This window comes from Cucumis melo, chromosome 11, assembly GCF_025177605.1.
Source record: "Cucumis melo cultivar AY chromosome 11, USDA_Cmelo_AY_1.0, whole genome shotgun sequence".
NCBI lineage: Eukaryota > Viridiplantae > Streptophyta > Magnoliopsida > Cucurbitales > Cucurbitaceae > Cucumis > Cucumis melo.
The window spans coordinates 32,841,790-32,866,589 of record NC_066867.1 but is presented as its reverse complement, the minus strand read 5'-3'; the positions used below and the strand labels follow the sequence as shown (position 1 = coordinate 32,866,589).

General features: G+C 31.0%; 1 protein-coding gene across 2 annotated transcripts; it reads right to left on the bottom strand.

Annotated features, from left to right (window-relative positions):
* Nucleotides 1–1,009: 1,009 nt before the first annotated feature.
* On the bottom strand, nucleotides 1,010–16,424 carry LOC103498934 (myosin-6-like). 2 transcript variants are annotated; one of them, XM_051092090.1, is made up of 39 exons: nucleotides 16,075–16,424; nucleotides 14,965–15,093; nucleotides 14,131–14,274; nucleotides 13,801–13,946; nucleotides 13,559–13,715; nucleotides 13,389–13,447; nucleotides 13,124–13,283; nucleotides 12,423–12,572; nucleotides 12,196–12,332; nucleotides 11,962–12,108; nucleotides 11,746–11,847; nucleotides 10,641–10,698; nucleotides 10,404–10,505; nucleotides 9,681–9,718; nucleotides 9,419–9,545; nucleotides 9,115–9,285; nucleotides 8,895–9,026; nucleotides 8,185–8,294; nucleotides 8,040–8,100; nucleotides 7,449–7,626; nucleotides 7,137–7,342; nucleotides 6,782–6,901; nucleotides 6,096–6,194; nucleotides 5,730–5,942; nucleotides 5,419–5,558; nucleotides 5,104–5,218; nucleotides 4,742–4,786; nucleotides 4,558–4,641; nucleotides 4,288–4,458; nucleotides 3,493–3,633; nucleotides 3,206–3,391; nucleotides 2,936–3,061; nucleotides 2,776–2,846; nucleotides 2,599–2,698; nucleotides 2,424–2,480; nucleotides 2,264–2,320; nucleotides 2,029–2,109; nucleotides 1,861–1,943; nucleotides 1,010–1,549 (listed from the first exon to the last, which is right to left on the bottom strand). In XM_051092090.1, exons 1-39 carry the CDS (start codon nucleotides 16,075–16,077, stop codon nucleotides 1,435–1,437), a joined length of 4,521 nt encoding a protein of 1,506 aa, XP_050948047.1. In that variant the 5' UTR covers nucleotides 16,078–16,424; the 3' UTR covers nucleotides 1,010–1,434. The 2 variants fall into 2 exon arrangements, with proteins under 2 accessions (XP_050948047.1, XP_008459985.1); XM_008461763.3 differs by having other exon boundaries at nucleotides 4,558–4,647; nucleotides 16,075–16,423.
* Nucleotides 16,425–24,800: the final 8,376 nt, after the last annotated feature.

Below are 24,800 nucleotides of genomic sequence, written 5' to 3'. Positions count from 1 at the left end.
ACTGCCAATATAAAGTGGACATTTGGTAGTATAGAACGTTTGTAAAATGCTTCTAAATGATTATAGAACTCATTTGTAGCAATTATTTTACTAATAGACTCTTACGATGATGCAATTTTGTTCGATGAAGCAGAGGTAGAGAACTCCTTATCTCTATCCTTTCTCTCTTCTCTCCTCTCTTATACCCCACTTACCATCATTAATCATCAACGTCTTTATTTTGTCATGGTCCTTAATAAAACAAGCATTTGTTCCACAATTAAGGGTTCCTAATTTTGGAACAAACGGATAATTATTCCAAATCTAAGAAATCATGTATATGAATCGATGTGATGATGACAACATTCAGAAAACAACAACAGACAATGACAGTAGAGGAGAGAAATGAGAGGAAGGAGACTGCCACATTAGCCTTTTGTGAGCAACATTGTCCCTTCATCAAAAGTATAAACAACAATCTAACTATTATGTTAGTACTTTATTAAGTTAACTTATACTGAGCAGAGTAAAGCCTATTTAGAACCATTTTTCTAGCCTTAAATTAAAATGTTTGTTTTAAAATTTCATGAACAAATAGATCATTAAAATGATCCTCTTAAATGTTGATGTCATAGTTGCATACTTAAAATTTACAATAATATTTTAGCATAAGAGTTAAGAAAAGCTCAACTCAACTTACATTCGTATTAATATAAACCTTTAAATTATATTATATCAGTTAAATAAGGTTCACTTTAATAACTCGTTTTAGTAACTAACCAAAACCGTCAATATTTTACCGTTTAGTTGTAATGCATATTTGAATCTACATTACATTTTACAAAATAAATGTTTTAAACAATCAATCAGAAAAACTTAATCATTAAAAAGAAATATATTCTTAGTGAAAAAACATCAAGAAAAAGTGATGATTTAATTTTCTTGAGTTTCATTAATAATTAAAAACAAAAGAACACTAAGCCAAAAATATCCAAAAAAAAAAGCATTTAAATAGAAAAGTGGTCTCATCTCATCACCAAGAAATGTTCCTATTATTTTTCTTTTACCAAATTTATACAAACTTGATATTGATCTCCTTTATACAATGAAATGTGAGTGGAGAGCACAATGTCTCAACCACCAAAAAAGAAACAAAAAAAAAATACAATATAATATAATATAATGCAAGACCTTCTAACTTTGGTATAAAATTGAAGCCAATGGTGGCATAAGAAACAATAAAAATAATACACACACTATACCCAAAATTATAATTATCCCCCAACTCCTCAGTCCCAGAGTGAAGAAGAATGTACACTATTATCAAACCCAGATTGAATGAATAAATAAATTTCAAAGGAGAGGGACCTTTCTTTGTGGGAGGATACAAAAACAACATTTCTGTTCTGATCTGCTCGACAGAAATGTAACAACCTACTCGACCCCTTCTCAGCCTTACTCGTGTAAAAATTGGAAGGCTGGGTTCTCGAGTAGTTCGTCGGCTGGCTTCACGCCCGAGAAATCTTTCTCTTGCAGTGAGTTTGATAGGTCTTCGACCGAGAAGGGGATGCTGAAAGTGGTTCATGTTAGTAAGTGAAATTGTGAAACATGGCATTATAGTTGAAAAACTACCAAGGGAAGGATGGAAAATAAAAAACATGCATTTAAAATGGATGGATGAAAAATCAAGTGAAGATTGAGTGTGTCTAGCTTCATGATAGGCGATGACTTGTTGGATAGAGTTTAGCTCAACTAGTTCGATATTAGTCCTTGTAATGTTATATATTTCTTTTTATGAAAACTTGTAATGTAACATTCTTTAAACAAATAAAATTAAAAACCAAATTTTAGGACTCGTTTTGATAACTATTTTGGACTCACCTGGAATTGTCATCCAATAGGAAGGAACTGCTCACTGCATTGTTGGAGTCCTCTGTCATGAGCACTCTCATACTAGATATTACCTATTTTCACATATCAAAAGTTATAATGAGAAACATTTACTTTATAGAAAATTGTTCCATGAATCGACATAAAGAAACCACTCACATCAGGCGATACACTTCGAGTGTTATAGTTGTCGTCCCAGTAGAGTGTACATATTCTATAAAGTTGCTGGACACTCAGGATCTAAACCAGATAAACATAGACTTTGTGTCAGATTTCTATAAAGGGCAGTAAAGAAACTGAAGCATCATTGTCATAATTCTGTACTTCTGATGTATAACTGTGTCATTGTCATATTCATAGAAAAATAAGTGAAAGAAGAGAGAAAGAAGGTTACGGGGCAAAGATCATTGGTGATTTCATCATAGGAAATTCTGTACTTCTGATGTATAACCTGTAATCAAGAGCATTAACAAATAAGAAAACAATATGCTAATATGCATCTGTCGGTGACACGGTAAAATTTTACGTTTATAAGGGTGAAGTAAATATCATACCAAGAAGCCAACAGCTTGTCTTATGTGTTTAAGCTCATCCCAAGAAGCACCAGCGTACTGTAAAAGATTTAAATTTAGAAAGAACAAGAAATTAGATGTCTGAGCTAACATTGCACCAAATATAAGACTAATCTCAAAATTTTACTTCTTAATCGAAAAGGGAAATTAAGTGTACCTCCTCCTTTGCCTGGCAGCACCAGAGCTCCAACTCAGCTAACCCAGATTTTACATATTCTCCATTGCTGAATGTACAACATTCTCGACGAAGAAGGAGGCTGAAAGTAAATAACACTATTGTTAAATAGTTTCCTTCTTAGCTTGAACTATTGAAGATACAGAATCAATGGCTTACCTATTGAAGAGTTGAACATTAATATACGAAAAGTTTTGAACAAAGACATTCTGGATAAGAATTTGCGGAACCTGAAACCACAATGATAATGAAATTCATGAGAAACGCACGCACAACATTTAACATGATGAAGTTGAAAGATTCCAAAAAGTAGCCATACAAAATTTTCTTTCAATGTACAGAGAAGCAAGTTAAGGCTTTCTATGATGCTCTGCCAGTAATTTGTTTGAGTATCTTTCCCGAATGATCTTCCAGACCGTAGTACTCCTTTCGACATTCTTGGTGCCTAACAAGAACCCAAAATTACACAAATGAGTCAACTTCAGAAGTATAAAAGAAAAGCAAAGCTTCACCAACAAAGCCATAAATAACTTTACGGTTGACAATACCCATGAGAGGTAGAAAAGGCGGCAAGGAGGATCCAACTTACTTGGATACACATAGAAAGCAATGATGTCAACTCCTTTTTCAAGTTATCTCGGATAATTCCAAATATTTTTTCGACATATGCTGTTAGCTGCTGCTTGAATAGCAAAGCTGGATATTTAGCATCCACTTGACGCACAACCTTAAGTGCAGATCCAAGACTGTTGGAAGAAGGAGACGAACGAAAACCCTGAACAACCACATACCCTAAAGTATTAAATAACAGAAAACGAAAGCAGTTGTCTCCTAAATGAAAGCTCAGAAAGAACAGCAACAGTGAATCCGAAATACCATAGTCATCCTTCCAAATAAGGATGTTGAAGGTGGAGGTTTCCGAGGAGCACCAGGAGCTTTCAAGCTTCGTTGAAGCAGGAATAGTAGTGCAGATGTGTTTGACAACCAATAGGCCAGATGATCATTGTTTTCTTGATTCTGGAACGCCGCACAAAACATCATGAGTTATTTAATATTCCCAAGCTAAGAAATCATGAACGAAGTATAAAGAAGATGGGTCAGACTCAATCGCATTTTCTTCAAAACAAACAATCTTAATTTTATTATTTTTTAAATCGAAATTGTTGCCACTCGTTAGTGATCAAGGAAGAGAGATAAAATCAAAGGGATGATGAAAGTGTAAGACTCCTAGTTCTTGAAATATTAAGATTAGTAGTAGAATATTAGCATGGGAATTAGCAGGGGCCTATTGATAATTAGATAGTAAGTTTTTTAGGGTTTTTAGTTATAAATAGAGGGAGTGGGGTTGAGAGAAAGGGTGTGACGTATTTCGTGAGATTTTCATAACTGAGAAATTTGGGAGAATCCAGCCCTCTTGAAAGGCTAGTTATTACATAGTTACTTTTCTTTAATAAATTAGAACATATTTCAATACATATTTCGCATATCTATTTGATAGTTCATTCTGTGTTCTTGAGGTGTTTCTTGTTAGGAGGGATTCTAACATAAGCAAATAAGGCGAAAAGGTAAGTTCTCATTGTCTTTTAGGAGGATTGATGAAGCCAGGATTCCTACTTTCTATAGGATAGTAAACAGCATAATTTGAACAAACAGGGAAACTAATCCAGATACCTCTATTGCAGATCCAATCATCTGAATTAGGCGATCAAATACACTTGTTTTTTCAGCTTCAAAAGATTTCCAGTGAAGAAGGCATTTATAAATGGTAAATGCAGCTACAGGCTTCCCATTACTAAACCCAATGTTATTCATGACACAACTGACAAGAGCATCCACGTTCTCCTGTAACAGAAATAAAAAATTAAAGAATTAATAGCTTTAGGATATATCAAAATAGAGAGAGAGAAAGAGTGTAGCAACCAGTGATTTAGAAGCACGTACATGTTGGTGTTCAAAATGCGATCTACTCAACTTAATTTCAGATTCTGAGCTGATTCTCTTCAGTGATTTCACGGGTGTTACAAACTGCTCCTATAATTAGACATATTTGTGAATGTCACATAATAAAAATAACATCATCCAGTAAAAAAATAGAGAGAATAATAAGAGCCAAAAGGTGCATTACATCAATTCTATTATCTTCAACCAAATGGTTACCATTCTCCAGTTTCTGCAAAGAAAGGAATACAATATTACTATTCAAGAACAAGGAAAAATGGTGCAAACAGTGGAGAAAGTTTGCAAAAATGGACAAGAAATTCGATCAATAGAAGAGACCTAACAAACAGCATCAAACCACAAAAGGCGCAATTTTACAAGCTGAAAATTCTACCAATGGCAAAGGAAGAATATCTCTTAAAAGTTTTCCAAGAGTTTCTGTTTCTTACTAAAAAATGGATTTCCACGAGCACAAAGAGAAAATAAACACGTTATAACAAGATTGGTGGAGGAAGAAATGAGCACAAAGGAAATTTAAACAAAACTTACCTCTGCTGCTGCAATAGGAAGATGGTCAGCCATTTTTTTAACTGGTGTTTTGAGGAAGGTCTGCTGCCGAAGAATCTGATTTTCAGATTCAATATTTGAGAACTTTTCTTCAAGCCTGTATATAAAAGTTCAAAACAATAAAGTTCTGGTGATAGTTTATAAATTAGCTGAAATTAAATAAAGACAAAGAATAACGGTTCCCTACGCACAATAATTGACTAGCAATCTAGCTATAATATACTTTTTGGTTTCTTATCAAAAATAAAAAGAGGAACAAAGAATGAAGTTAAAGAAGCTAAAGCAAATGGCAAAAACCTCTGCATAGCAGTCTTTAATTGAATAATTTTTGTTTCTGCCTCCGATGCTTGCTTCAACCTTTCTTCACTAACTCTATTCGCCTCTTCATACTTTTTCTCTGTTTCATCAATTTTCTTTTCCAATGAATTTACCAATGCCTACAAGTCACCACAAGGAAGCAACAATCAGCAGCAAAACGAACTCATCCATAATTGAAATAAATGTTCTCTTTTTTGGTCAGATAATTGAAATAAATGTTGTTGATATATTTACACAATTCATAGAAATCTGCATGTGTAATATAAGTTGGACATTTCAAAGCATCTTACCTTGAGCTTTTCATTTTCACTGGAAATTTTCTCAATCGTTGCATTATCAAGAACTGGAACCTCCTTCACAATTGGAACAATATCTGCAGCTTTCTTTGCAGCTTCACGTTCCTTCTCAAACATTGCTTTTGTTTCTTTCAACTGAGACTGCATATCTTGCAATGCAGATTGCAGCTTCTCATTTTCTTGTGTTTTAGCTTCTTCCAAGTCAGCCTGGAAATATTTGGCTAGTTAGATTTTTTTTTTTTTTTGGTAAGCTTCGAGTATTTTCAGACTTGTTGAGCTTGTTGATCAAACTTATGCAGATGACCCAGTCAAACCAAAGTTCATTAGACATGTATCCTATGATTGTTTAGTCAAGCTTACCCTCATGCGCTTCTCCAACTGCAGTCTCCATGTTAATTCTTCGACTTGCTTTTCCAATTTATTTTTTGCAGCTTGAAGAGCTCCTGTTTCCCTTGCAGCCTACATTAAAGGGAAATTGAGTTCAACAAAAATCAAACGCCACATACTTGAAATTTTGAGGAAAAGAAAATAATTCACATTGAGGAAACAGCTTTTATAAACTACAAATTACTTCTTAATTAACTATTCTTCCAGTCACTAATTAAGGTACAAATTCGTGACGGTGAGCATTAATGAAACCAAACTCTTAAATAATGCAAATCCTAGTAGCATTGACCTAATTCTGTACTCGCAACATAATGAATCATGTAGTCTTTTCAGGTAGAAAACGTAGTCCAATTACTTCAGAAGAAAAAAACAGAGAAGAAGAGTCAATAAGGCTCTCAGCATACAGAACTCTTTTCATAGCCAATTGGTTCGCTATTATTGCCAACTCAGGAAGAAGAGCCTATGAGAGTGCAAATATTCAATTAGCTAGAACTGAAAGGAAAGAAGTCGAATTGGAGACAAAACATTCTTGTTTAACCCATAACAAATTATAAGACTAGATGATGACTAAATACTCAGCAGTGCCTTTTCCTTTTGGAAATGATATGGAATATTGGTCAGTAGAAGGATGAGACTAGAAAGAAACAAGGTGATCTCACCATTTTCAGCTTTCGTAGTTCCTTACGAGCAACTCTTCCTCTCCACGCGGATTGAGTGGTGATTGCTGCTTTCTTTAACTTCTTATAGTGCAGCTGAGCCAAATATCTGCGACAGTAGCTCTGCAGGACAGGAAAAGAAATCATTCAACCACAAGAGGAGAGATGGATATAGAATCCTGCTCCATCGTGATCTACTCAAGGGAACTCAAAAAGGGAATACAAAATGACAGGTTTTGTCTCAATATCAAAGCTATGAGTGCGATCCAACAAATTCAGAATTGACATTTCTTTCTTTTCTCCTATGGAAGTTGATATAATAGGATTTTCTGCAACATGTGAAATATAAATGTTAAACCTGGATAATAATTGCTGCTTTAGACCGCCTTCTGAACCGTAGCTCATCGCGAGCAGCCATTCCACGCATTCCAGTTTGAATAGAAACAGCTGAAGAGTATTTTTCTTTGTAAGCTTTCCTGCAGAGATGCATGCGCAAATTCCTTTGAATCATTAAAGAAGAAGCTTCTCTCCTCAAACCCTCAAATACTTCTCGAGCAAGTTGTCCTGAAACCAACATGGATCAAAACTTAGTAATTCTAAGCTAATTACAAAGGACTTCTTATGAAAGTAGATCCACCAGTACAAAAGTTTGTTGATGACAATTTATTACCTCTACAAGCAGACTGCAGACGTATAGCCGACCTCCGAAGCAATACAAAACTTCTACGGGCCAGATAAGAACGAACCTTCCGCTGAATAATACTTGCTGATCGCCCTAAGATCTCAGTTCTGAGCGCATCAAGCTCAGCCATCTGACCAGCTCTAAGAAACACCTTTGTCTTACCAATCTGCCAGAATACGTTACATTTGTAACATAACACGCTAGAGTTTATACTTTGTATACAAGTATATAAGAACGCATCAAACTTATATAAAAATCAATCGTCCTGGATAGTTTAAAAATTGAAGGAAAGAGAAGTTCATAACTGCTAGAGGAAAATTCAGTAAAGAAAATGTAAATGATTCCATAGCTGAAACTAAAGAATTGAGTCGATATCAAAAGAAGAATAAATGTGGGAAATACCAGATTTAGAAAAAATATATGGGAAAAACCATTGAAAACAAAAGTTGGAGCTCAATAACACATCTCTTTCAAAAGACAAATGCAAAGTACTGAGTTTGTGAACAGTGACAAATAGTCTGCCAATTGCAACACAAGGTCACTTCAAGACCTAATTTTGATCTCTCATCAAACAATTACCTGGTATCCCTTAAGTCCAACCTTCTCTATAAGCCTCTTGCAAGCAGCGACTTCGTCAGAACTAACAAAATAAAAGTTGTAGAGTCAGAACAACCAATCATTAGACATACTCTGCAGTCTGAAGAAACCTAAGAACCAATTATACCTCCCATCCAAAACTTCGGGTGCAAGGAGTCCAAAACGGTCAACAAATTCGTCAAAAGTTTTCCTTGTTGGAAAACCAGCACAACTTATCCTAATCGCCTCCATGACTCCCTAATGAAAAGAAGGTGAGCAATAACATTTTGATAAAAATATTTTTATTTGACATAAGATGTGGTCAGTCTCCAGTGTGGCATATGCTTCAAGTTATAAGATTCATGCATGCTACAAAGTAAAAATGCCAATTTCTCTCCCCTTACAGTGTGTCCAGCAGTGGTAATCACAACCAAAGATAACTTAAAGTTTGCTTCAGGGTATACTTGAAACTAGTATTTCTTTAAGCATATCCTCCACGGGCAGATTTTTTTTTTTTTTTTTTTTTTTTTGTGTGTGTGTGTGTTTGGGTGATTAAAAGCAGTGTTCTGACTGTTCTATATGGATGTAATTATCATGAGAATGATGAAAGCATTTTTTATTATTTAAACTTAATTAAAAAATTGACAAACAGTTCTCTGTACGCTATTACCATAACAGTTCTACTACAATTTTTTTTTTCTTTTACAAGGAAGCATAACTTTCAATATCAAAAGAAAGATTACAAACATATGGAGAAATGAGATATCCACGCCTACCAACAGCTTTCAAATCTTTTAATATAATACCCTACTACTCATTTATTCTAAAAAAATGATAATGTAAGGATCGTATTCTTACCCCACATCGTAATTGTTGCAATATATTCTTATTCTCAAAGATAGCAGGCTTTAGAAGATTATTGGGCTTTACACATCGAATGTAATGGGGCTCAGTAGCACTTAGAGTTTCCAGCAGTGATACCAATTGTAGCTGCAAGAAAGAAATATGAGCTCCTCTTAAACAAAAAGACAAAACCAACATCAAGGATCACATTTCCTAAAAGAGAGCTGCATTGCACCTTGAAACGAGAACCTATTGATGAGAACTTTGAAGATTTGGATGATTCTTCAGCTAATGGAGGAAACAAACATGACACGAAGGAGCACTTGGAAGCACTCAAGAGTGCTTGGTGTTCAGCAACAACATAATCTTTATTTTTGTCCAGAAATAAATCAGTCTGATAGGTGACCTGAGAAATAATTAGACAAATTAACAAAGTTTATCAACTTCCAAGATTATCGCATATCATCTATCCATGGATAAGGACCAGATTATAGGATATTGTGATAGTATTTTGGGGGAGAAAGAGATGAAATACTCACATCACCAGCATAATGAGCAATTGTGAAGTCACTCCGGGCTAATTTTGGCTTGCTGAAGCGTTTATGATTTTTGAATGTCTGATACAACTTTTGAGCAAATGTTTCATGAGTTGATCTGGGGAACATACTGCAAATGACAAGCACAGGCTATCTTTTACAACAACGTAGTAGATTATGATCAATACTCACTTCATGAACCGCAAACGCTAGACATGGACAAAAAAAACAAGGAAAATGATGCCAGAAATATCACTACGCTTACCATGCTTCATCCAGAAGGGCAATAATACCACCAGGTTTCTGAAATTGCAAATGATTAAGAAAAAAGGGTTATAAAGATAACTCTGCAAGTGTCATGGGGTAATTGGAAAGATTGCTTTGTAAACAACTTACTAAATTATTATTGAGAAAACCAAAGATTGATTAGCAAGAATGAATATGAAAGCATTTAAAAGAGAAATAGAATAGAGGTACCAAATTATTTTTCAGAGGACAATACAAATACAGCATATGATACTTGAAGAGACCTAATGACGTCAGAAATCACTTCTACTCACATCTATCTCTAGCATAAAAGCACTGCTTGGAGACTGAAAATCTATGTAAGTGAAGAAGATGACAAGAAAAGAAGGGAATAAAAATTTGACAGACATCAATAGACAATGCCAAAGAAAACTAATCTCCACTATCCAAGTTATCCCTTTTACCACTAGGCCAACCCATGATGTTATATTTAATTTTCCATGAGAGAGGATCTTTTCTTAATGACCATAGGGTACCGGGTCCCGCCCGAACACTAAACAATGCAACCTAATGTCAGCTTTGAGAACTTGCTATATCCTTATTTCTTGTATATAATAATCTAGTATTGATTAATACACTTCTACATCTTCTGTCTTTCTTCATTCAAAACATCCCATCCAAACGATACAAAGTTTAGGAAACACTAGAGAAAACATTTTACTGAGAACAACACACTACAAACCTTTTCAATGAGATCAAGGACGTCTTGATTATCAACAAAATCAATATAGCTCCAATCAATTTCTTCTTTTGTATACTCTTCTTGCTCCATCTTGAAAACATGCTGTTCATTAAAGATATAGACGTTGTGAGGATATGCAGCAAATTTATTAAAAAGTAATAATAATAATAGTATAGTAAGAAGAAGAAGAAGAAGGCTGCAAGTTAACCTGAAAAACATGAAATGCCTCATTTTTACCTGATTGAAATGCTGCTGAAGCTTTTCATTAGTCAAGTTGATGCAGAATTGCTCGAAACTGTAATATTTAAAGAATGTTAAGTATCAGATAAGAAACCAATGGGAAATGCTTCTGGGAAGATAATCGGACCAAGAACTCTATCTCACATACTAGAGACCTTTTAAGCAATAGAATTACTAATTTACTTCATAGAGCACTGTTGTTTCATAGTTCTTCAGACATTTAATATCCTGATTTGTTCCCCAAGATTTCATTTTTTAAAACTATAATCTATCTTACAGGATACTTAAAAGTTAAAAACAAATCTATCGTGGGATTATTAGTATCCGGATAGGTGAAATTTTTATACCTAGAAGATGAACTGTAAAACCTATAATTAATTTATTAATTAATGATTACATTACCAATTATTTTTAATTAATTATTAGATATAGATATATTAATTATTTAGACTTGTTAAATTTAATAAATACCTTTATTACTAATAATTAATATTTTATATTATTTTAATATGTAATTTTATTATCATAATTAATTTATACATACCTATTTAATTATATTTAGTGATCAAACTAAACTGTTTAATTATTAAAATTACTTTTAATTAATGATTGTAAAAACATTAATTTTGTATTTGAATTTATTAATTGTTTGTTTTCAAGTATTTACAAACTATTGCAAAATTTCATAATATATCGATTATAAACATTGATAGGCTTCTAACAGTATCTATCATTTGATAGATTCCTGAAATTATATTACATTTGCAAATATTTTCAGCAAATTTGTCATTTGAAATAATTTTCCTTTATTAATTAATTAAAATATACAATTATTTACTAAATGATACTGCATTTAAGATCAGTTTAAGGTTGAATTAACTAGTTTTTTTTTCCTTCAGTTTTCTGAATTGTGTATTGGTTTTATTTTGATTGCTAGTCTGGCCTCTTCCTTTGCTTACTTGAGCAGTAATCTTTTTTCATTTTCTTGAAGAGAAGTTTTGTAATTTGTTCAAAAAAAATTATTCTCTTACAGTTAATTAATTTTTATAATTTTTAAATTTCTCTGTTTCTTATCCAAAGAAAAGGCATACCAGATGAGCACCTGTTTGTCTTGAAACTCTCAAATCCATAGATATCCAGAACTCCAATCAAGAACTTTGAATCAGGATCCTGGCCAATTGAATTATTAATTTTGTCCACCAGCCTGAGGGAAGGAATATTGAGCATATGAATCAACAATATAAAATGAAGTGTATCAAAAAATGGAGATTGTACTAAAATTCCAATCGACGTATACTCCTTTAGAGAGAAGACTTACCAGTCGAATAACCTTGAGTATACAATCTTTGCTAAAGCATCTCTGCTAAGGGCTGCAGAATTTGGATCCAGCCACTTTGTGATAGTTTCATCACGAGTGACGATCACACGTTTGCAGAGAGAATCTTCCAACGCCTTTTCATCACACCTGGATAGAATTTGATGTTATCAACCTTTTAATGATGTCATCATTCTTCCAAACTTTGGTTTTAATTCAAAGAAGTTACACACTTACATGAAAAGCTCCGCAGCAGTTCTAAGATGGAACCAAGATTTTTCATCTTTGGGAACGGAAGAATCAGCCTCCTTCCCTTTAGCAAATTCAATGTTTCCAAGATGAAGAATGGCAGCCACAACACGAAATATTCCGTCCTGGAAGGAAGCAGGAAGAAAATAAGAGGGAGAAAATGCATAGGTTATTTGTAAGAATCTCTTCTTTTTTTCATAGAGGTGAGAAATTACCTGCTCTTCTGAACTTATCCCAACAACTTCCATTGCTTTTCTTGTTGCAAGATATTCTTTGGCATCATCAATTCCATCCAAAGCATGGCAGTTTGATTGATTTAGATAATGGAAATCTTTTGAGTTTCCCAACTTATACTTCTTCACCTCCTTTAGATTGAAAAGGCAAGATAATGAAGAAATAACTCAAACTAAGTTGAAATAAAGAGTTCCACGGGAGATCTTTTATATAAAGAAATAACTCAAACCAAGTTCAAATAAAGATCGTATCTCAATTTTAACCCATGATCTTAAATGCATATCTGTGGGTGCATGCTTCTTTCTTGACATATAGGTTTATTACAATCAAAGGGGCAACTTCTGAATCCAGATGCCATTAAGATCACGGGTTAAAATTAAGATGCAGTGTTTAACCTCTACTCTACTACTCCAACTTACAAAAGACCACGGGTTTAAAATTAAAACCAGTTGCCACCTATCTACATTTTCTTTCTGAATGAGAAACAAACTTTTCATTGATAATATTTAGAAAATTATGAGTCTGTTCAAATATTCAACCTTCTACTTAAGAAGAACTGAAAATAAAATACCCCTAATTAAAACAAATATCTACGATGTTGACAGCCTACAAATTTCTTCTTCAAAATATTGTAGGTCCAAGTGGTTGTGAGCTCAAGCAGGTAATCAAAGGCTCCCATTACCTCAGGTGGTGCAGCACAAAGCATGTAGAAGCAATGATAGTTTCTCTCTGGATCAGACACCTGACAAACACGAGATCTTTCCAGCAAGTAAGTTCTGATAGCAGCTCCTGATATTCTTCCCCCTTGGTCAAATTGGATCTCCACAAACTTACCAAAACGACTACAATATTCATCAAAAACCAAATACAAATGGAAGTCAAAAATGAGATTTCAAGCAATACTAGTTAAATTAGGAAATAAATGTTCCAAAGGGAGATCTTCCTACCTTGAGTTGTTGTTTCGAACAGTTTTTGCATTCCCAAATGCTTCTAAAACAGGATTTGACTGCATGAGAAAAGAAGATAACAAATGTATGATGCATTTCGAAAACTCAAATATCAGATTGCCAAAATTTGCATCATGTAATCATGAAGGCTGATATTCAAATGTTCTAACCTCCAGAACTTGTTGCTCAACAGACCTCCCCTCAGAAGCAGCTCTCCCTCCCATATATGCAAGATAACGCATAAGCAACTTCGTACTTTCTGTCTTTCCAGCCCCACTTTCACCACTAACCAATATGGATTGACTCTTTTTCTCATTGACCATAAGTCTGCATCCAGAGGAAAGGAATTTCAGATAATCAACTAAGTGTAATTCTCAACGACAAATTTACAGAAGTACTGTCGGAAGAATGCCTGTAGGCAGCATCAGCAACTGCAAATGGATGTGGACTAAGCTCACCAAATGCGGCCCCTTTATATTGTGCCATCATATAGCTATCATAGAGATGGGGTAACTTTGTAAAAGGGTTTACAGCAATCAATATGTTCCCTGTATAAGTCTGGAAGCACAAATTTTCATCATATTAACCTCATATATCTGAAAACTTGAACATTAAAACAAGATAAAACTGTCTCCTAATGCAAATTGCCTACGAGGCACATTAATATAAATTCTTCAACACGGCATTCCCTGAATATGGGAAACCAGTATCCACGAGTGAATTATTTTCTTCATATACTTACATATATTTCATTGATATCATATCTCAATTTTAAGTTGTGTAGCACCCCTGGTTCGTGCAAGTAAGCCAACTTGGTCATGTCATCCACCCCACAGGGTGGCACTTCAGAATCTTTGGGATAGACATTAGCTGCTTTAACTGCAACCTATGAATGAGAAAGAGAGGAACGAGACAGAAAAAGTACAGATTAACAAATTCTTAATCTTAATCTGAGGATCTCAGTCACTAAGATGTCAATGAAAGCAAATGGAAAAAGATACAACCATGATAGATAATTTGATTAATGGGTTTAAATCCTATCTTGGTCCTCAACTTCATATCAATTCTATTTTAGTCCATAAACTTTCAAGTATTATGTTTAAGCCCCTAATTAACTTTGCAAGAAAAAGGAGAAAAGGAACAAAAAAGGTGCAAGTAAACTATCTATATTAGTCTTTACTAATTTTTCATTAATCAATTAAAAAAAATCTTCAACCATTTGAAATCTAACACCTAATCCTCTGCATAAGCATGTCCACTTTCCCCAAAGATACATATTTTTCTCGCAATTTGAATAAATATGCGTCCTTGTTAGGCTTTTGTCGAACAATTTATGAAAGTTATTGGCAAGGACTAAAATGGTTGAAAACTTAAGGGCCCAAAAAAAAGTAGGAAAACCCCCTTGAAAACTTAGGGGCCAGATAAACATAAATATTCAATGACCAAACTAGGATTATTTGTAATAATAAGCATTAAGTGTGTGTGGTGGGTTTGGGATGACAAGGAAATTGCCAAGAAAACACATGAAGCTTTGTATACATATCAAGAAAACGAAATAAAAGATAAAAAATCTCACCGTTTTCCCCGAGGTGCATTGGACCTTAATTTCTTCACCACGAATTTCTAGAACCTCGCCCTCTATCCAAGCTTCCTCAGAATCCTCCAACCAAACATGAGATCCAACTACAAGACCAGTAGCAGAAGCCTGCATGTACCTCAAGGTTAACAAGTATATACACAAGCGAAGTGTAAATTATGTCATTATTGACTATACACTAAACGAGATAAGTAAACGGTCCATGTTTGAGGCATGTGTCTTGTTAACAAAGATGGGGCTGGAAAAAGTGGCAGATGTGCATGAACTACTCGGTGACAAAATCAACTGAATGAATGTAAGCTACTGTACATGTTTCCCTCTCCATTTAAGTAGTTCAGCACTACAATAAGTAAAAAATTTCTGGTGCAAAAATGTATGCCATGAAGTGGGAAAGCATTGGAAGTAATCAGCTAGAATAAGGGATCACATTGAAATCATTCTTACCACATTCCTTTCATCAAAATATTGTATCGAGAGTTTGTTTTTCGAAAAGGGGAGAAAAATGACTTCATGAAGCAATGAAGCCTTACCAAAAAAATTAGAACTGAACTCTCAGTTGAATAACCATTCGACATCGATGGAGTCGGACAAGTTGAACTCCAGTTGACTCTTTGTCAAGATATGAAAAAACTTTAAATAGACTAAGATATGAATAAACTAAAACCATTGATCAACAAAACTTAAACAAATTATTATTGCATTGAATTACACAAAACAAAGTACCAACTCTACATTAAACTCTTCGATAAACAAACCTGATGGGCAGAAAACTCCAATCCTAAAATCCTCTAGTAATAACATGAACTCGAAGTAAACAAGCTACAGATATTCACTAAAACAGAGACGTAACAAAAACTAAATCTAAACCCAATGAAAATGCAATAGGAAGAAAATGTATACTGAAATGTTGAGTTTATTCTTCAACTCAAGCACAGATCAGTAATCGCAGTAGCAAAGAAAAGGGACCCATAAGATTATAACAACAAAGAATCAAGAGGAAGAAAAAAAACCCACGAAACTATAAGAACCCATGAAGAAAATGAATCCAAGTGGGGAAAGAAAAAGTCAGAAGCAAAGAAAAACAAATACCATTCTATTAAAGACTCTGATCTGATGAAAATCTTGAGGGGTGCTTGTGGATCCACCTCAAATGCGTTGAAGAGAGAGCAACCCAATTGAGCAAATGAGGGAATTGACCAAGTTCTTGACCTGGTTGAGCTGGGTTTCAATGGGGGAGGAACAAAATCCAAACAAACCCCTTAAAAAAATGGGGAAAAAAGAAAAAAGAAGAAGAAGAAGAAGAAAGAAGAAAGAAGAAAGAAAGAATAATAAATCAGAAGAAGATGAAAAGGGTTCTAAACTTAAAACCTCTTCAAATACATCAGAAATTTTTCTTCAAGAAGTAATTTAAGTCTTCCTCAGCTGAAGAAGAGGAAGAAGAAAGAAGAAGAAGAAGAAAATAATAAAAATAAATAAATAAATAAATAAAACAATGGAAAGAGAAAAATAAAAGCTTTCGAATTTGTGTATTTTTGTTCTCTAAATTTCGAAATTACAAAATTCCAAATATGTTAATTTGCTTCCTTCCCACACCTTCAGGGATCTTGTCTTTTTTCTCTATTATCATTTCTCTTAATTTTGTTAATGGAAAAGCAAAGAAATAAATAAATAAATAAATAAATAAGAGGTAATTATTAATTAATGAGTTAATTAAGGAGAAAAAAATAAAACGGGTAATGGAGGGTAAAATGACGGAAATATCCCTGGGTTTAATCGGTAGGGACAGAACACAACGGGGCGGAGTCGCCATGTCTGTCTGAAAATCAAAAACGTTGAAGCGGTAAACTTTGGTCGGATTTGAGTCTTAATCCAATCAAACTCAAACCTTTTCCGGTTTTATTTTCTCAATTTATTTAAATACAATTATTATAAATATCTCACTCTTTTTATATTTATTTATTTATTTATTTCAAAATCAACATTGAATTTATTTTTTTATTTTTATTTTTTATGAGTTACTTTAATTTAAAATAATTCCATCTTGATTTATTTAACTAGCCCTAGTTGAGTTTTAAAATATTGAATTCTCTCTTTTTCTTTAATTAGAAAAGAGGGCTTGTGAGAGGTGAGAGTTGGGTTAGAAGTAGATTTTGACACTCTATAAGTTTATCATTATCAAACTCGTTAACAAGGAGAAGTCTTTGTTTAGTTGAAATTTGGGACCTTGTAATAAATACCTTTGTTTAGAATATTGTCGATTTAGTTTTCTTTTTTTTTTTCTTTTGTCTCGTTCTTATGCATGAAAATAAATCTACTCGTGTTATTGCAACTTTGGTGTTTCTTAATGTTGTATTTTGACCTTGTTTGAAAATGTGTTTTTTCGTATTAAGATTTCCCTTAATTCTTGATGAAAAACTTTGGACAATAGTTAATCGTGGTGTGTGTTTCACTCAAAAGAATTATACGTGATGGAATAATCTTATATAATGGGCAATAATCAACTTCTTCTTAAGTGAGTAAAGAGTGTCAAGCGATGTGGTTTTTTATTTTTTAATTTCTTGTCTATTTTTTAAATTTTAAAATAGTTAAATTGTAAATATGGTATAATCCATAGTTAGTATTTTGTTCATACGATTTTATAAAATGTTCGTAAATAGTTCATATGGTAGGTAGTGTGATAGTTTTATCAAATTGTAGTTAAATATAGTTTTGCGATGATTTATCAAATCAAAGGGACATGGTCTAACTTTTAAAACTACATGGATTATATTCAACTTTCTCCCATAAATATATAACAATGACCAAATTTACAGTTTACCCAAAAAAATATTACACCGTAACATCATATAAATATGTTGAATAAAGCTTCTCAAAATCGTTGTTTTCTGGTTTTTCAATTCATTTTATCCTTAATTTTGTATAGTTCAATTTTGATGTGCGAACAAGATGTAATAGTGTGTGAACTGCTAAATGTATCTGTAAAGATATAACCTATTGTTTGGTTATTCGTATTTAGCTTACATCATTTATTAATTGTTACATCACATCATTTGAAGGTTGATGGTACAATTTTTATACTAAAAATGATTGAATTGAAAGAAAAACATCTAAAAATTGTATCGTGATTATATATTGCCAACTTTGTGTCGTAACGTATAATATTGATACTTACAATACAATGTTTGATCTCGTGATATAAACTTTTATACAACTTAATGGACTATGAAATACAATCTAAAATATCATGTTATCTACTTGTTTAGATGGTCTATGAAATTTTGGGTTAAACAGTGTCGCCTTAACGTAGTTGCAAAGTAAGATATTATATTGCTTTTCGAACATGTGTAGTTTTAGTTTATTCATTGATTAAAATAAGCAAACAACTTATCGCAAAATAAAGAATAAAGTTTTCAAATATACATTACAACCTACTCAAACAACTCGATCTATATCTCAAATTTCAATACCTAAATTTGTGTTATCCTATCTTGATACGCGACTTACTTCTAGCTTATTTGAAAGCCTATATAAGCTACGAGACAATGACAACACTAATTCGCTTTTCAACACATTAAGATAAAATATATGGAAAGAAAGAAAAACAATTCGAATAGCTCGATGCAAAATATTTTTTTTTTCAAATATTATTTTCCTTTATCATACATAAAATTCCAAATTTTACCGATAAATATGCAAATTACAATTTAAATATTTGTATTAAAAATGTTAAATTATAATCATAATCTTTAAACTTCCTAATAAATCTCAATGTCTAATTAGACATAAAACCAAAGGAAATAATATATATCTAATAGGTTTTGGTCAATTTCTTTATTTTATTTCATAGATTTCAACTGTTACATTTTTTGTTTTGATTTAGCTAATTTACTACAGTTAGACTAACTCAAAAGTAATTGATATGATATTTAATTATAAAGATGAGAGAGTCTCACCCCACAATCGTTATATTATATATGTATATAATAATTTTCAAAATGTTACATTTTTATTTTTTAAATACGAGTTTCTTTGTTTTAGATTTGAGAATTTACACTTATGATTTTGATTTTCACTAAATAATCTATATTAAACTTTGAATGGACGTTAATTGTGTCATGCCATTAAATTTAAAATAACTACGAAGTAAAATTTTAAAATTAATTTACATGCTTACGAATGAGAGTGAAATTTAATTAACTATAAATCTTCAAAATCAATTAACATACATTATATTATTAATAAAGACAAAAAGTGAAATATTTCATAATTTTTTAATATAAGCACGTAAAATTTGCAAAACAAATTTATAATATTTTGAAACTTACTTGTTATATTGAAATCAATCTCAAAATATGATATAATAAAATATAAATTTTTTATCTACAAAATTTAAAAACTTAGAAAGCTGTCGAATACTCTTATATTATAAGGACTTTTATTAATTTTAAAAAACAAAAATGAATCATTTAAAAAGAAATCGTAAAAAATGGTAAAGTGAACAAAGTATTTTAATTTTAGTATAATGAATTTTTGCAAAATAGTTTATATTTTTTATTATTTAAAAAAAAAAACCTTTCATAAAACTATTGATTTTTCAAAAATTTAAAATAAAAAAAATAATAATAAAAAGATCAAGAGAGCCACACCCACACGTGACCGCGTGTGCGACAAACGAAAAGTGGCAGCCTCTGCAAATAAAAGAAAAACGGAGGGCATGTGAATAAATACGAAAATCCATCTCATGAATCAGTATCGACGGTGAGGATTGCTTCATTGTGGATAATTAATGGGTTGTTTATTATCATCATTAAATTGTGAGATAAAGAACAAAAATATTCGGCACCGGAGTTACATTAAGGATACGGTCTGTGTAATACACAAGCAAAATGACTGTTTGCCACGTACCCTTTAAATATTCTTTCTCCCGATCTATATTGACGTGGTCTCTTTTTATTGGTCCTTCTTCTAAAAATAGTACACATTTATCACCACGCGCTCAGCAACGTCCTTAAGAGAAAAAAAAATTAATCTTTTTTGTTTTAGTTTAAAAATGAAAACATTTTCTAACATATTAAAACAAACTAAAATATTTTCCAAAATTTTTTGGATTTTATCGATGATTGAAGCTAATAAATTTCTATCAATATTATTAATAGAAGCATATCGATGTTTATTATTAATATAATTTGAAATCTTGGTATATGTTATAAGTATTTGATCAAATTTGTTATTTTTAACAATTTCTTTTAAAAATATACACCAAAACTTTTATAAATATAAAAATATTATTTTTTATTTATAATCAACGTGATAGACTACAATCTATATTTATGTGACCATTATATTTATAAATGTTTTTTTAATACTTTATTCGTTTAAAATAGTTTTCTAAACATCAAAGCTATTTTCTTTTTCAAAACAAATCATTAATGTTCATGAAAGGAAAATATTTATGAATGTATTTAGTAGTGGTATGTTGTTAATAATATTCATACATATTTATCCCAAGAAAGGAATGTATATTTTACAAACAATGTATTGTTTTCTTAATCTATTTTTTAAACAAATAAATGTATATATAAATCTTCGTGATTTTACTTTAGGTTTCATTCCAAAATATCGCATACTATTAAGAATAGTTATTTTCACTAAAATGTATCTAAGATCATCCCTTATCTAATCATCATGGGACTTCAGTCACATTTCCAACGAAGACGAGCCATGGGCGGATGGCTCAGTACACGTCACTCGCTCAGTTGTTAACATCAAGTCTATGGACAACAAAACAGCATAGTCGAGTGTTTTAAAGTTTTTGTCATAGAGTAGTATTTATCTCCCATCATACTTCTTTAAGTTTACCATCGAAGCAATTGTCATTTGAGATTATGTAAGGATGGATTCTTTTGTTGGCGTAATATATATTATTCTTTATGTCGAGACATTTCACTATCTTTGAGGATTCATCAGAGTAGCTAAAACAATGACATTAAATAAACATATTTTTATGATGATCAAGACAAAAGTTTATCTAGCTTGGATAGAGGTTGACTTAAATGTTGTGAAAGTTCTCGACACATCAATGATGTTGATCAATAAAACAACAACGATATCCAAAAACCTATTGTTGAAGCAACAAAAACAACGACATAGATTCATTTACACCTCTCATGAAAATTATGGTTTCTATTTTTTGTTTGTTTGCTTTTTCATCCGTGGTACTGATACAAACTCCACGATACTTTGTGTGTAAATAAATACGGTATACTTTATTTTAAAACATATATGTTTTAAGATAATCTAAAAGTCGAGAAAGGTGCGATTGTAATCAATTTAATTTCTAACACATTACTCTACCAAACATAAAACAACAAAAAGATTGATCAAAACTAAATCTTTTTTTGTAGACTACAAAAACTAAGTCAAAACACAATAAAAATATCATTTTGTTTAATTTTCTTCATTGTACGTATTAAATCATAAAAGTGGGGAAAGAACAAACCACTATATATTAAATTAATAACTTTAGTACATGAACTAGTTGTGATATATAAATCGGATAAAAATGACCTAACATGTAATGATTTAGTTTAGAAACCATTAAAATGTAGCAATTGAGTGTCACACAAAAATTCATCAATTGCACACTAGAAAATTAAAGTATTAAATAATACACTAATTAGTTTGTTGATTTAATTAGTGTTGCTCTTTTATCTTATAAATTATTAAAATTTATGAGTTTTTTAAGGGTTTTTCAAAAATAATAAATAATACTAAATATTTGACAAAAAAACCACTAAAAGATAAAAATTCATTACACTTGTGTTCAATTTTTACAAATTTTTTAAATGATTATTTAAAAAATAAAAAAAATACAAACTATTTACATTTTATGAAAAGATCACTAAAACACAAAATTAATTAGTCACTAAAAAACAAAAACTCATTACCCTTAATTTTATCATAAACCCTAAATAATTGATCCATTTCACTATTTTTTACAACATTCATTTTTTAAATTGTTATTTCAAGAATAATAAAAAAACACAAACTCTTTACATTTCATGAAAAAAACCACTAAAACACAAAATTAATTACTATTTAAAGGTATTTTCAAATATAGCAAAATAAATCAAAACATTTACAACATATAACAAAATTTTAGATTATATCAATGACAGAAACTAATAAGCTTTCTACTAGTGTCTATCAATGACATCGATAGAAGACATATTAATGGCTATCTAATATTTATTACCGATAGAATGTTATATTTTGTAAATAGTTTGTCAAATTTGTTTTTTTTTTTTTTTTTATATAATCCATTTTTTGCATTTTTGAAAATCGTTTTTCTATAAAAAAGAAGATGGCGTGAGGGGAAGAGAGTGGGAGATGGCACGTGGGAGAAAGCGCGTGTTTGACTTCGAGAAGAAGAGGGGGGAGGGGGGATATAGTGTGAACGTGCATAGAGAAAGAAAAGATGCGAGCAATTGAAAAGGAAGGGCTGAGATTGAAGATGACAAAAGCACGGTGCGGTTTGAACCGTGGATGGTAACAACATAACTGGAGGAACATGAAAAGGTTGTTTTCCAGCATCACCGCCACAAAAGACGGGGGATATTAATTAACAATTAATTGGTTAATTAATTTATTAGTAATTATAATTCTCATTGTTGTTTTTTTCTTAATATTAAAATAAACAAAAGTGGATTTTTTAATTAAGGTGGTGGTGGCGGAGGAGGAAAAAACGTGAAGCCTTCACTATCTATAATTTTATCAACCCCTTTAATTACCTCACAAATTACTTACTTTAGATTAAGGATTATGTTTCTTTAATTGTTTTTAATATTCCACTAATAGTAACATTCAAAAGTACCCTAAATAATAATAATAATAATAATAATAATAATAATAATAATAATAATAATTTTCAAATTAAATATTATTTTAAAACATTATAAATACAAAATATTTATACTTCATATAAATTTTATCTTTTATTGATTTTATTTTAGTTTGTTAATTTTTTATATTTTTGAAAAAATCCTATATGGTCTAATTTTTTATTAATAGTATTTTAAGATTTTCAATAATAATTTTTATTCATATTGTTAGAGGGAAATAATAAAAAAGAAAGCAAACTATTTACCCTATTTAACAAATATAAAAAATTACAAAAATTTATTACACTCGATTTTCTATATTGTTTTTCTTTAAAAAATTATAGTAATTCTCAAAAAATAAATAAACTCATCAATTTAGGAAGGAAATATTGATAAGGACTACATTTCTCATTTTTATAGACAAAAATCAAATATACGTATCCACTAATAGTAAAATTTATCAACAATACACATACTAAAATTAGACATTTGAAATTAGAAAAAAAAAATACAAAACTTCATGTATGGGAACAAAATAACATTTTAGCTAATTTGATTTTAGTTTTTATAGATTTCTCCTAATTTTCTTTTTACTTACAATAAATCAGTTTCAATTAAAATGGTTGCAAAACTTTTATTCTCAAAAGGATTTTTCCTAGGTTTGACTATAATTATTGATAATTAAGAACTACTTGAACATATAATACAAAAATAAATACTATCAACTTCAAGATTGAATCTTTATTGTTTTTTCCTATCTCTAAAATATACGGTAAATCAATACAATACAACCCGTCCATATGAATTCCCATAACTCTATTATTTACTACAATATATTTTTATAAAAATGTAAGAGGACCGAATGTTTGACGTCGAAGTTAACAGTACATTTTATGCATCAAGTAAAGGTATATTTTGGCTTCTAGGTTGAGATGTAAAATTGAAAGAAGGTTGAATCCAAATAATGAAAAATATATATGCATCTGTTGTTGATGGCATACAAAGAACTAATTTAATTTTCTGCATATTGTTGATTTTGAAAAACTAAAAAAAAAGAAAAAGAAAAGAAAAGAAGTGTACACAGTTATTTGTATGCTTAAAGCATTTATTCCAAAAAAAGAAAACAATAAAAGAGTTCCATTGTAGAGTGTGTACTTTGGTTCTACATTCGTTATTTTTTTTTTTTTTGCCACATTTCAAAACTAGTTAATTATCAACCAAAAATAATCTATTTTTTTCTTGAGCAAATCAAAGAATGTTTTTGTCATATACAGTGTATGCATATATACATACACACTTTTAAAATATATATAATACTATAGAAATTCTAACAAAATAGTTTTAATTACGAGTATTTTCAAATATATATTTATAGGCTATAACAATAGTTCTGATCGGACAAAGATAGAAACTGGTAGGAGTTATCGATAGAATCTGAAAATTTTGATGTAATTTATAAATATTTTTACCAATTTTCCTTTCATGGAGTATATATACTATTTTAAAAAATATAATACCAAATGGGGAGGTTGGTGAAGGAATTGTGTACTTTTCTTTTTCAATAATGTTTTCAAATCAATTCAAAATTTCGATTTAATTATTTCAAATGGGTATTGTTCATAATTATCTCTTACCCTTTTTGAAAATAATCTGCTGGCTGTAAATTCGATTAATTAATTTTTTTATTACGAAAATAATTCTTTCTCCTTCCCTACTATTTATTTATAAAAATTAGAAATTTCAAAAATAGTTACGTAACTATAGTTCTTATTTATTAGACCTATACTTTAATTTGTTTTCTTCTTTGAAGTACATTGTGAAGGAAGAAAGGTTGAATCTTATAGCTTTTCTATAAACGAAAGCTTTTTGTGACTTCTTGAGGGGGTTGGGTTGCAAAACTTAAATAAGAATTATACCATTGAGGCAATATTTGCT

Coding starts and splice junctions, on each gene's coding strand:
- LOC103498934 (XM_008461763.3), bottom strand. Junction 12,573..13,123: donor TTTGTGCTGCACCACCTGAG/GTAATGGGAGCC, acceptor TTCAATCTAAAG/GAGGTGAAGAAGTATAAGTT. Junction 4,459..4,557: donor CGCATTTTGAACACCAACAT/GTACGTGCTTCT, acceptor TTTCTGTTACAG/GAGAACGTGGATGCTCTTGT.